Source organism: Pseudorca crassidens, chromosome 4 (assembly GCF_039906515.1).
Source record: "Pseudorca crassidens isolate mPseCra1 chromosome 4, mPseCra1.hap1, whole genome shotgun sequence".
In the NCBI taxonomy this organism is placed as follows: Eukaryota; Metazoa; Chordata; class Mammalia; order Artiodactyla; family Delphinidae; genus Pseudorca; species Pseudorca crassidens.
In genome coordinates this window covers 104,231,873-104,243,549 of record NC_090299.1, presented here as the reverse complement: position 1 = coordinate 104,243,549, position 11,677 = coordinate 104,231,873, and the positions used below count along the sequence as shown (strand labels likewise).

At 39.0% G+C, this 11,677-nt stretch overlaps 2 protein-coding genes across 8 annotated transcripts in view; one reads left to right on the top strand and one right to left on the bottom strand.

Annotated features, from left to right (window-relative positions):
- Positions 1–1,184: 1,184 nt before the first annotated feature.
- On the bottom strand, positions 1,185–2,866 carry UTP3 (UTP3 small subunit processome component). Its single transcript, XM_067736207.1, has one exon. It carries the CDS (start codon positions 2,666–2,668, stop codon positions 1,253–1,255), a length of 1,416 nt encoding a protein of 471 aa, XP_067592308.1. The 5' UTR covers positions 2,669–2,866; the 3' UTR covers positions 1,185–1,252.
- A 91-nt stretch (positions 2,867–2,957) lies between these two features.
- The window catches only part of JCHAIN (joining chain of multimeric IgA and IgM), a 35,756-nt gene continuing 27,036 nt past the window's right edge, over positions 2,958–11,677 (top strand). The window contains exon 1 of one of the 7 annotated variants that reach the window (XM_067736213.1): positions 2,958–3,074. Coding sequence is in view for 2 of the 7 variants with exons in the window: in XM_067736211.1 (XP_067592312.1) it covers positions 4,163–4,268 (106 nt within the window). In the remaining 5 variants the exon portion in view is untranslated. The other 6 variants (XM_067736215.1, XM_067736212.1, XM_067736216.1 and 3 more) reach the window with 6 other exon arrangements.

Genomic DNA, 11,677 nt, shown 5'->3' with positions numbered 1-11,677 from the left:
TGCCAGTTTCTTCATCCTTAAAATATGGATAATAGAATTTACTACGTAAGAGTTGTGAGGAATAAGGATATAAATAAAATGCTTACAAAAGTACCTTTGCACTCAATATAAACGTTTATTTCTAACTTTCCTTTTTTATTTATAAGAAAATAATCTGGCATGTGCGCTACTCTGGCAGCAGTTGTAAGCCAGAAGTTAAAAGAATGAAGGCTCAAATTAAGCCGGCTTGGGTCCAAATCCCAAGCATATGTCCTTTAGGAAGTTAACCTCCGGGAATTTCAGCATCCTCATCTCTGACGGAAGAGAACAGTACCACTGCACAAACTTGTGGTAAATGTTTTAATAATAAATATTAACCACTGACCACCTCTGCATTTCTAGCAGCTAGCACAATGTTTAATGAATAAACAGTGACATAGGTAAGATGTCCTTTGTGCTTTCCTTCACTAGTCCTCTCATTTTCTCCCTGGCATCATCCTAAAAATTTTTAAGTTCACCATCTCATCTTTTCCCTACTGTGAAGACCAGAATAACTATAAAGAAAAATGTAATTTTGTTACCACCTTTAGTTACCACTTACCCAGTAGTAATCATACCAGATTTTCAGCAAGTGTACAAAGAGCACCCACCAGTACAGAAGGGGAAATGGAATTTTTATCTTACCACATTAAGGACTATTAAAAAATATTCACATTTAATGTAATTAAGGCATATCTCTTTCTGTTTTTAACCAAGTTCCTCTTGAGTCCTAAGCTTGTACCACAATAAAATGTACAAAATCCGTAAGTTTACAGTAGACTCATTATTAACAAGTATGCTGCTCGAGAATTATACTTTAGGTAAATGAAATGTCAGAACTACATTATAGCCTGTCTTACAAATAAGATGACTGCCAAAGGTGCATTCTCTTCACTTTATGTGAAAAATTATAAAAGTACTATAAGTTTGATTGTTGCTCCACAACTAGCTGTGGAATTTCCCTAGGCTACTATTTGACAGAATGTTGGAGAACTTTTTTCATCACCATCTCTCTTCCCATGCACCCTCATATTGTTCCCGCAGTTCTTAGTGTGATCTGATTCCAAATTAAAACACAAATAAATTAAGCAGTAACCCAAACAATTTTCCCTATTGACAGACTTTTAAAAATTTACGGTTAGGTATTAAATATTAATACAATCATGTCACCAGTTAAAAATAAAAATTTATTGATCCAAAATTATTGCCAAAAAACTTAAGCTAAGCAAAAACTTTATTTAAGCTTAATGCTCTTTTTAACCCCTGCACGAATGCCAGATAGTTCACCACTATAACGTTGCTCTTCTCTACGAACTTCACGAACCTGGCCTCTTCTGCGAATTTTGGCTCTTCTGAACTTCTCCCGGTGTTTCACTCTGGGATTCCGATCAATCTTCTTTCTCCTAGGTGTAAGCCCCCTATTTTTAGCAATCTGATAAGTAATGGCTCTCTTTGCATTTTGAACTTCAAGAGCCTGTTCTTCAGTACTATCTTCTTTCTTTCTCTTCAATTTTTGTCCGTCTTCTATTTCTTTATAGTATTTCAGTGCAGCTTCATCAAAATCAGAATCATCAGAAAGGTCTGTAACAGCAGAGGCAGCAACAGCAGAAACAGATTTTGGCTTGGCCTTTGTGGATTTTGCTTTTAGATTCAGTTCTGCCTTTCCAACATCATCTTTAAGTGTGAGCAGATGACGAATCTCAGAGGACAGCTTCTGATCCACAAATGACAGCTTGTTGATCAAATTTCGGTAGGTAACAAGCCTTTCTATGACAGGATGTCCATGTGCAGGGACTCTCCTAGCTTTCAGGATCAGATAAAAACTGATGTTGGAGCAGTAGTTCAAATAGAGGTTGTATTTGGTCCTCAGGTATTGGCTTCCTTTTCCAGGTGGAATGATCTTTTGCTCCACCAACTGTAGCAATGGCTCCAGCTCATCCTTCACCTCTGTCAACTTAACTTTCAGGTCATCTATCAGCTCCAAGAGCTCTGGCGATTCCTTTCGCAGCATCTTCAGCTTCTCTCTCACTGAAACTTTCGCCAAATCCTTCACGACCCGTGTCTCAACCTCATTTACCCGAGGTACTGGTTTTGCAAAGGCCTCCACCCAGGTAACTCCAAAATCGTCCTCTTGCAGAGCTTGGGCTAAACGCCGCTGAATGAGCTGTGCCTCCTCTTCCTCCTCTCTTTCCTCTTCCTCTACTTCTTGTTGACTCTGCCGGCCTCGGGACTTGGAACCATAGTCCGTGTCGTAGTAAAGTTTTTTCCTCTGACCCCACGACAAACTGGGATCCACCGAGGCCTCAGCCTCACTCTGCATGGAGCTCCCACCATCATCATCGTCATCCTCCTCATTCCCCGCACTCTCTTCATCTTCATCGTCCTCATCGGCGATATCTAGGGCAAGAACCTCCTCCTCATCGCCATCCTCCTCCTCGGCCCCACTCTCCACTTCGCTCCACCCCTTAGCCAAGGCAGCCCGAGATCGGGCCTCATGGAAATCATCTACCTTATCTTGGTAGTAGCTGGAGTCCGCTGGTGAGGGAGGAGATTCCAAATTGTCATCATTTTCGTCCGCTGGGTCGCGACCTGCCTTAGCTCGCACAGCTGCCCACTTGGCCGCTCCGCGCCGCCGGGATCGCCCCACCATAGCTCGCAGTGTCAGCTTCTACAGCGACGTCTGGCTTTCGGTCACCTCTGACTTCCGCGCACGAGCCACGCGCTCCAGCAACAAGCCTCTATAACAGCTACGCGCTCTCTTACCATGCGCGTCTGCGGGCACTCCAGTAGGATGCAGGAGTTTCCACCTCCTTCCGGCCCCCAGGATGCTCTCTGTGTGGCGTTTGAACCAGGACTTCCGGTTGGTCCTTCAGGCCTTTCCGTGTAGGAACAATAGGTATAGGAAGTTCAGTTCCGTAGAGCCCTTTAACCCAGTTCTTGCTCTCGCGAGGCTGGGCGTCGCTAGGGGGATGGCCTGGTGAACCGCGAGGTGATGTCGCGGTAACCATTGGAGGGCGCTTTACCTCCACGCCTAGGAGAGGTCCCGGGGCGGTGCGGTGAGTTGTCCTGCTTCCGTACCGGTTGTCACCGGCCTGGAGCCGAGTCCAAGTGTAGAAGATTTCTTTGTTTACTGGAATTGTTTTATCTTCTCTGCCTATCCGTCTGGAAGTTAATCAGGTTATTGTTGTCTCAGCAACGTCCAAATATGACATTTCTGGGCCCCGTAGCCTGAGGCGGCAGCGGCGCCACTGCGCTCTGGAATCCTGGCGCGGGCGTCCGGGAAAGCGCAGGCCGGGCCGCCGGGCGGGTAGTAGCCCGCCTTCAGCTCCCTTTCCGCAGGGCTCGGCGACTTCATGGGATTTGTGTCCCTGAGGAGTTTCTGAGGGGTGACGGTGGGAAAGCAGAGCCGCGCTCTAGAGTTCGCTTCTTTCCGAGGAGCTCAAGTAGGCTGCAGAAGACACCGCGATTTCTCTGCCTTTTTAGTGGAAGAGGTTCATTCTTCAAGATATTTTGGAAATGGCACATTTTAACTCTCAAGGGCGGACGCTTCATGAATTGTTCAACACTTAATAAGCACAGGGCAGCGTGCTAGGCTTTGGGAGAACAGTGGTGGGCGAAAGCAGACGCTGTTCTGCAGTGGTGGAACTTGTGGTCTAGCTGGGGGCACGTGTTAATCAAGTCATCATGCAAAACGTGCCTGATTATAATTGGGGTGAGTACAGGGAACACTTGTCCTGTGTTACCCAGCTGCTGAAAATACTCAACCTGCCTTTTTACATCGCTTTTTGTACACGCCATCCATCCCCCTTTACTAAACACTAAAGTGTTGAGTACTCCCGCCCAAATACGGGAAATTTCTGCTGTATTGAAGAGACAGTCTAAGCATCACCTCTTTGATCTCGTCTTTAATTCCCTTAGTCTTTTCCTCAGTTCTTCTGTATCACCTAGTAGACCTCAACGAACTATGATATTGCAAGCACGCAATACAGTGTCTGGCACAGAGTAAGTGTTCAATGAAGATTTGTTTAATGAATAAGTATTGAAATTGCAGTATTTGATTATCTGTTTCAGGTGCTCCATAAACGGAGGGAATGAATAATGCATAAGGCTGCGAACATCCTTAAGGGAGATAACCTGAGCTGGAATGGATTTTAGGAGTCATGAATTCCAATTCCAGTATCTTCATTGTATACATGTGGAAACAAAGACTTGGGAAGGTTACATTAGCAAATCGAGCACAGAAACCTGGGGTAGGGCTCCCACACCAGGCCCTCACATTCAGCTGTTATCAGTCCTTTGCTAATTCAATGTGAATGAGTTTCAGACCTTTTCCAGAGCATAGGCTAAGCTGGGTGGATGAAAGAAACCAAGAGCTCAGATGAAAGTGTTTGAAGAGGAGGGTGGTAATAAGGGAAAAATCAGTCAAATTTGTCTTTAGAAGTATTTCTAGGTCTAGAAGTGTGAAAGGACTGCCCTGCAATCTTAGAGTAATTCAGGGTTTAAGTTTTCAGACATTACATATGATAGGTTCATATTCATTATATATGTTAGGTATTATGACACCTTCAGATGTGGGTAGTTGAAAGCTGAACTTTTGATAAGTTGCTAAAATTAATGGCGACATACAAGTTCTTTGCAGAAAGTGCAGTGTCATTAGATTATGAAAAATAGTACAATTTTTTAGAAAAATGGTATTTTGAACTAAATATTTTTAAAGTGTTAAAAGTTATCTTAAGCATTAAAAAACCTTTACAAGATTTTAGGAAATACAATTTAAAGAATAGAAAAGGTGTGGGTAAAAGTCTTATGTTCTGATGGTAAGCCCAGAATTCATTTTTGAATGTAAATTTTAATAGGTTTTGTCATTCAAATATTAACTGCTTATTAATTGTAGCAGAATGCTACATGCTGTAGTAGATCTAAAGGTGAATTAGCCACAGTCTCTTCTAATCAGGTAGAAAAGAAGACATGCATACAGATTATACTAAAATACAAGGCAGTGTGAGGTAAACCCAGTGCTGTGAGAGATCAGAGGTGAGAGATCGTCTCTGGATTTTGTTCTGGAAATGTTGCTTAAAGAATGTTGCATTTAAGCTGAGACTGTGATTAGATCCATGCTTTAAATGTATTAAATTTACATTATATGTAAGCATTAAGTTTTACTTAGGCATGTAAATCTCAATTTTTCTGTTCGTTTTTATTGCTAATTATTTGAGAATTTGTAGTCATACTTAACAAAATGCGTATACTGTTATAGAGAAGGTAGAAAAATATTTTGGATATTTTTAATGGAATGATCACATTCCTCTAATATTATTTGGTTTATACTATACATTACATTTCCTAACTATTTAAAATAAAGTTGCAGTAACCAGTGCATATTCAGAGAGTGTTGTATTCTAACATTCTCAGATCTTTTTGATGAACAGTTCAGAAGTTAGTTCTTCCATTCCAGCAGCTCCCATAGTCTAATCTTCCATAGCCTAATCTTGGAATTATTTGCCATTTGTTGAGGAAATTGTTTTCTTAAAAATTTGTATTGCCGTGACTTACCTGGTGGTCCAGTGGTTGGGACTGATCACTTCCACTGCAGGGGGCGCGGGTTTGATCCCTGTTTGGGGAACTAAGATCCAGCATGCCGCACCGCCAAAAAAAAAAAAAAAAAAATTTATTGCTGGAAAGACAGATTAATGCTTTATTATATTATAAGCCTATGCCAATTAAAAAGAAAGAGTCCCCAGAGAAAATGCACAAATATTAAATAACATTTAACCATTATTTTTGTGGCAACTATAATGTATTATCAACTTGAATCTTTATTACATTATTGTGATGCCTGCTCAGGAGTTAGCACACTACACATAATGAGAGCCAACAGGTTTCTTTTCTTTTTTTTCGTTTTTTTTAGAATACCCTTTTTGCCTTATTCTAAGCCTCTTGTAGGATTTTCTTACTGTAGAGGTGGGGTTCATGAATGACACACTAGGTGATATTAGGATACTTTCTTCAGGGCATGAGTTCAAGTTGTTTAAGATATTCTACCGCCAGATTAGCTTAAACTGATCTCAGTTTCTTCTGGACTTGCAGCAATAATAATAGCTAACATTGAGAGTAGTTATTATGTTCCAGTACTGTTATAAGCTCTTGACATTTAACCCTATGAGGAAGTACTATGATAATCTCTAATTTAGGAAACTGAGGCACATGGAGTTTAAACGAGGTCTTAAGACTGGTAAATGGTAGAACTAGATTTGAACCCAGACAGTCTGGCTTTGGAATTCACACTGTACTATAGCTAACTACTGTACTATATTGGCTTTCAAATATTCCCTTAATAGGTCTTTTCATTTCCAGTCTCTGCTATACATTTGATTCAGCATCATCAGGTAAATCTTCCTAGAATACCATTTCCCTCATCCCACACCCTTGCTCAAAATGCTTCAATGACTCTCCATTACTGTCAAGATAAAGTTCACAACATACATGGCCCTCCCACAGTTTTGCCTCAAAGCAACCTTTCTCGCCATACCTTTCATTACCTCCCTACTAAAATCTTCCATTCTAACTTAAATGCTCTACCACTCTTTATTCCCCAGACGTTGCTTTGCGATTTCCTCCTCTGTTTCTTTGCTCATCTTTTCAGTGTTCTCATACTTCCTTATGTAAAAAAGTTGCAAATCACTACAGACATCTTTTTGGTTAAATTCTCACACAGGTCCATAATGGGACCTGTATGAGGCTGTTTGAAAAGCTATTATTGATAGCAGGGTGTTGGAGACAACCTGGATGTCCATCCCTGGAAGATCAGATCAATAAATGTCATGGGTGAACAGCATGGAATTTAGGAGCATAAAGTGACCATACAGCTTAGTTTGCTTAGTACAGTCTTGTTGAACTTGTTATTCTAGTGTAATTATTAATAGCAACCCTTTTACTTTTATGATTTAGATGATAAAGTATATGGTCATCTTAACTATGCAATAATTGGAAAGTGGATTATATATCCACATATCAACATGAATGGATCTTAAAAGCAATGTGCTTAAGAACAAAAGTAAAAAAAATGAGATATGTAATACAATGTGTACAACAATACAGCAGCACACATTTTGTAAGAACATATACAAACAAAATAATGTGCATTAACTACAAAAGAACAGTTGCTTATGGAGGAGCAAAGAATGGGATGAGGCTTGGAGATTAGAGGAAATAGGAGAGGTATCAATACTTTCCATGGACCAATAATGATAATGTGCCAGGAACTGAGGAGAATGATTAACTGTTTGCATCTGAGGTTCAATTAAAAATAAGGAAAACAAAACAAAAAACAAAACAAATAAGCAGACAAAAAATGACCATATACGTCTCTAACTTAAAGTCCTTTAAAAGCTTCCCAACATCTATAGGATCAAGTTTATATTCCTTATGACCTGACTCCTGCATACAGCTTAAGCTTTACCTCCTACCACACTCTCACTGCTACTATGTACGGCATAGCCTTGTATATGTACACAACATATGTACAATAGATGTATATATTAGGCTAAGAGCTAAAGCCTTTATTGTGTAGCAACTGAGGGCTGACTAGAAAAAAAATTTATGTGGGTTGTGTTTCAAAAAGCTTCACCATCAAAACTACAGTTATCATTGTATCAATAATTAATATAAAAATAATTGTATCTACCAGGTTCCTCCTTAACCTGGTACAGGCTATGCTTTTTCTTGCTGCCTTTCCTTTACACATGTTGTTTTCTTCTATGCTTTCTAGAGAATTCTTACTCATCATTTAAGGCTAGTTTTTTTTTTTTTGGCCACGTGGGAGCTTAATTTCCTGAAGAGGGATCCATCCCGTGTCCCCTGAATTGGAACCTCGGAGTCTTAACCATTGGACCACCAGGGAATTCCAAAACTAATTTTAAATGTCACCTTAAAAGCCTTTCCTTGTCTCCTCAGACAGGATGAAGAACTTCCTCTTTTGCATTTCCATGCTTCAGATCTCTATTTATACTTACTGCTTTCCCTCCATTAAGTGTATAAGCCCCATTAAGGCTGGATCCAAGCTGTTATTTTTTAAATCCCTAGAATCTAGGCCAGTATTTGAGAAAATATGTTTCTAAACGCAGTGTCAGCATACAAAATAGTAGCCTTTAACAATGAATTGCAATGTCTTTTGTACTGCTCTGGTCATCAGCACAGGTTTGTTTTTTGTTTTTTTTTTAAGTAACATTTAAAAACTGAAATATTTGATATATGGCTTTTGTGAACTTAAGCTAATAATTAAATGTGTATTTGCCTTTCATCCCAGTGTCACAGACTAGGTTATGATGACTGAATTTGTCAAAGAGGTAGTGTTTTTTTTTTGTTTAATGTTCAGAAGAAGTAATAATAGTTAAAATAATTTGATATGAGAGTAATAATGGGAAGATGTATTCTTGGTGTTAAAAGTGATCAACCTATTTAGATAATTTAATATACCTCACGGAAACTCCTTGAACTACTTTTAGGTACAAAAAAAGAAGGATTATTTTTAGGTGTAAGAAAGAAAATAGAAAAGATGAAGCATAGTTGCCATCTGCTTTCATTTCTGTCAGAAACCACTTACTCTGAAACCAGTAAGTTATTGATTCTTTTTGCAACTAGGGTGTGTATCTATTTAAAGACACAAAAATCCTAAACGTGATTTGGAAGTAAAATATAGAACTTATACTGAAGTATGAGATAAGCATATGAACCCTTGTAAGCTTTTAATTAAAAATGACTAGGTTTGGTAGTTTTAATTACAAAATGAAGAATTTAATGAAATTGTGACACTACTTTCTCTTCCAAACTCTAATTCAACTAAATACTGCACAATTATTTTCTAAACATTATTTTAACCCCTTTTTGTTTTTTCTTGTCATGAGGAACCTTGTAGATACAATTATACATATAACTGTTGATTCAGTGATAATTGTACTTTGATGGTGAAGGTCTTTTGAAACAGTTCACGTAATTTTTTTCTCTTTAGTCATCCCTCATTCTCTACAGTATAAAGCCCTCTTATCCTAATATTCATGGCCTGCCTATATCTGGCCCCAACTTATTTTTCTAGCTGCTGTCCTACTACTTTCATTGAGGAACTCTACATTGTAGTTAAAACTAAAATGCACATTGTTCTTTTTCTCTTTTTAAGATTTCCTTCCCTTGGCCTTTGCTTATGCTGCCCCACATCTCAATTCTTAGATGGCCTTCAAGGCCCAGCTAAAATCATATCTTCTCAAGGCTGTATTCTCTGATATGTTTCCTTCCTTTGGCATCTAATAGCCCTTTAACTCTTCCTATGTTAGGATTTTTTTTTTAAATGGAAGTATAGTTGACTTACATTATTGTGTTAGTTTCATGTATACAGCAAAGTGATTCAGTTATTTTTTTCAGATTATATTCCATTATATGTTAGTACAAGATATTGAATATAATTCCTTGTACCATGCAGTAAATCCTTATTGCTTATCTCTTTTATTTATAGTCGTTTGTATCTGTTAATCCCATACTACTAATTTGTCCCTCTCTCCCTCTCCCCTTTGGTAACCATAAGCTTGCTTTCTATGTCTGTGAGTCTGTTTCTGTTTTGTATATAGATTCATTTGTATTATTTTTTAGATTCTACATACAAGTGATGTCATATAGTATTTGTATGTCTCTGTCTGACTCACTTCACTACGTGTAACATTCTCTAGGTCCATCCATGTTGCTGCAAATGGGAATATTTCATTCTTTTTTATGGCTGCATACTATTCCACTGTGGGTGTGTCTACACACACACACCACACCACACCACACCACACACCACATCTTCTTAAGCCAGTTGTCTGCTGATGGGCACTTGGGTTGTTTCCGTGTCTTGGCTATTGTTAAGTAGTGCTGGTATGAACATTGGGGTGCATGTATCTTTTCAAATTAGAGTGTTCATCTTTTCTGGGTATATACCCAGGAGTGGGATTGCTGGATCAAATGGTAGCTCTATTTTTAGTTTTTTTAGGAACCTCCATACTGTTTTCCATGGTGGCTACCCCAATTTACATTCCTACCTACAGTGTTCCCTTTTCTCCACACCCTCTCCAGCATTTATTTGTAAACTTTTTGATGGTAGCCATTCTGACTGGTGTGAGGTGACACCTAATTGTGGTTTTGATTTGCATTTCTCTAATAATTAGCGATGTTGAGAATCCTTTCATATGCCTGTTGGCCATCTGTATGAATTCTTTGGAAAAATGTGTATGTAGGTCCTATTTTGGGATTTTAAAACATTTTCCCCATTGTGTTGAGACTATTTATATACTTGTTTTATATTTTCTGCCAGATATATCACCATTCATCTCTGTAACCTTTATAATATCTGATACAGTTACATAGTAAGTACCGATAAATAGCTAATCAAATAATGAGGGTTAAATCGAGTTCTCTTAAATTTCAATAAGGTATTAGAAGTTAGTAAAAATAACTTAAAAATATAATGAGTCTGAAAATGTGACTGATCTATATCTATTTTTTTTTTTTTTTTTTTTTTTTGCGGTACGCGGGCCTCTCACTGTTGTGGCCTCTCCCGTTGCGGAGCACAGGCTCCGGACGCGTAGGCTCAGCGCCCATGGCTCACGAGCCCAGCCGCTCCGCGGTATGTGGGATCTTCCCGGACCGGGGCACGAACCCGCGTCCCCTGCATCGGCAGGCGGACTCTAAACCACTGCACCACCAGGGAAGCCCTATATCTATTTTTGATATTAAGGGATAACTTAGACTTTATGCTAGGAGCAAAGGGGAACCATTGGGGGGTTTTAAACAGCACAAGATTAGAGGATTGGCGGGAAGAGGTAAGATTATAGAGAGGAAGTTAGTGTGAGGCTGTTACAGTCATCTAGGTGAAGAATTTTAGTGTCTAAACTAGGGCCCTGGAAACAAAAATATAAGAAGTACACAGATTAACAGCTATTTAAGCGATGGTATTACAGGACTCAGTGTCTGATTAAGGATGAGGAGGTGAGGAGTTAAAGTGACTCACAGGTTTTCTTGGACAACTGAGTGGATGATGGTACACTCCACTAAGAAAACTCAGGAGGAAAGAGGTTAGCAGGGGTGAGGAAACAGAAAAATAAGTTTTGGACATTGTGCCTTTGAGGTGTCTGTGAAGGGGTTTAAGTGTCTAATCTCTTCTAGACAGTAGGATATATGGTTCTGAAGCTTGGGGGGAGAATATGAACTAGAGCAAGAGATTTGGGTGTCTTCCACATTTAGCTGGAACATGAGACTATATTTGCTATTTAACTAAAAAACAAAATATGGTTTGGAGTTGTTTTTACGTAAGTAGCTAGCATGCATGAATTAGTCGAACAGAAGGGATATACTACCTGCCTGCCACTACAGTTATAAGACTATCATCAAGTGTGAAATTTAAAAGGTTTGGATTAATAAATGAGCTACATGCAATTAAGTATGTAATTTTAAACCTATTCAAGTTTAAGACCTCTAAACTTACCCTGTAAAACTAAGCCATGAAAAATTACTAAAAACAACAATAACAAAAAATACATCTGAATAAAGCTTTCATGTGTGCTCATCTCTCATTTTTATCATGTTCAGAAGTTTTAGTCCCTGTCTGGGCTTTCTCTACTTGCTGTTGTCAATA

Bases quoted from the DNA above. Each gene is read 5' to 3' on its own strand.
- UTP3 (XM_067736207.1), bottom strand. From the start codon at position 2,668: ATGGTGGGGCGATCCCGGCGGCGCGGAGCGGCCAAGTGGGCAGCTGTG.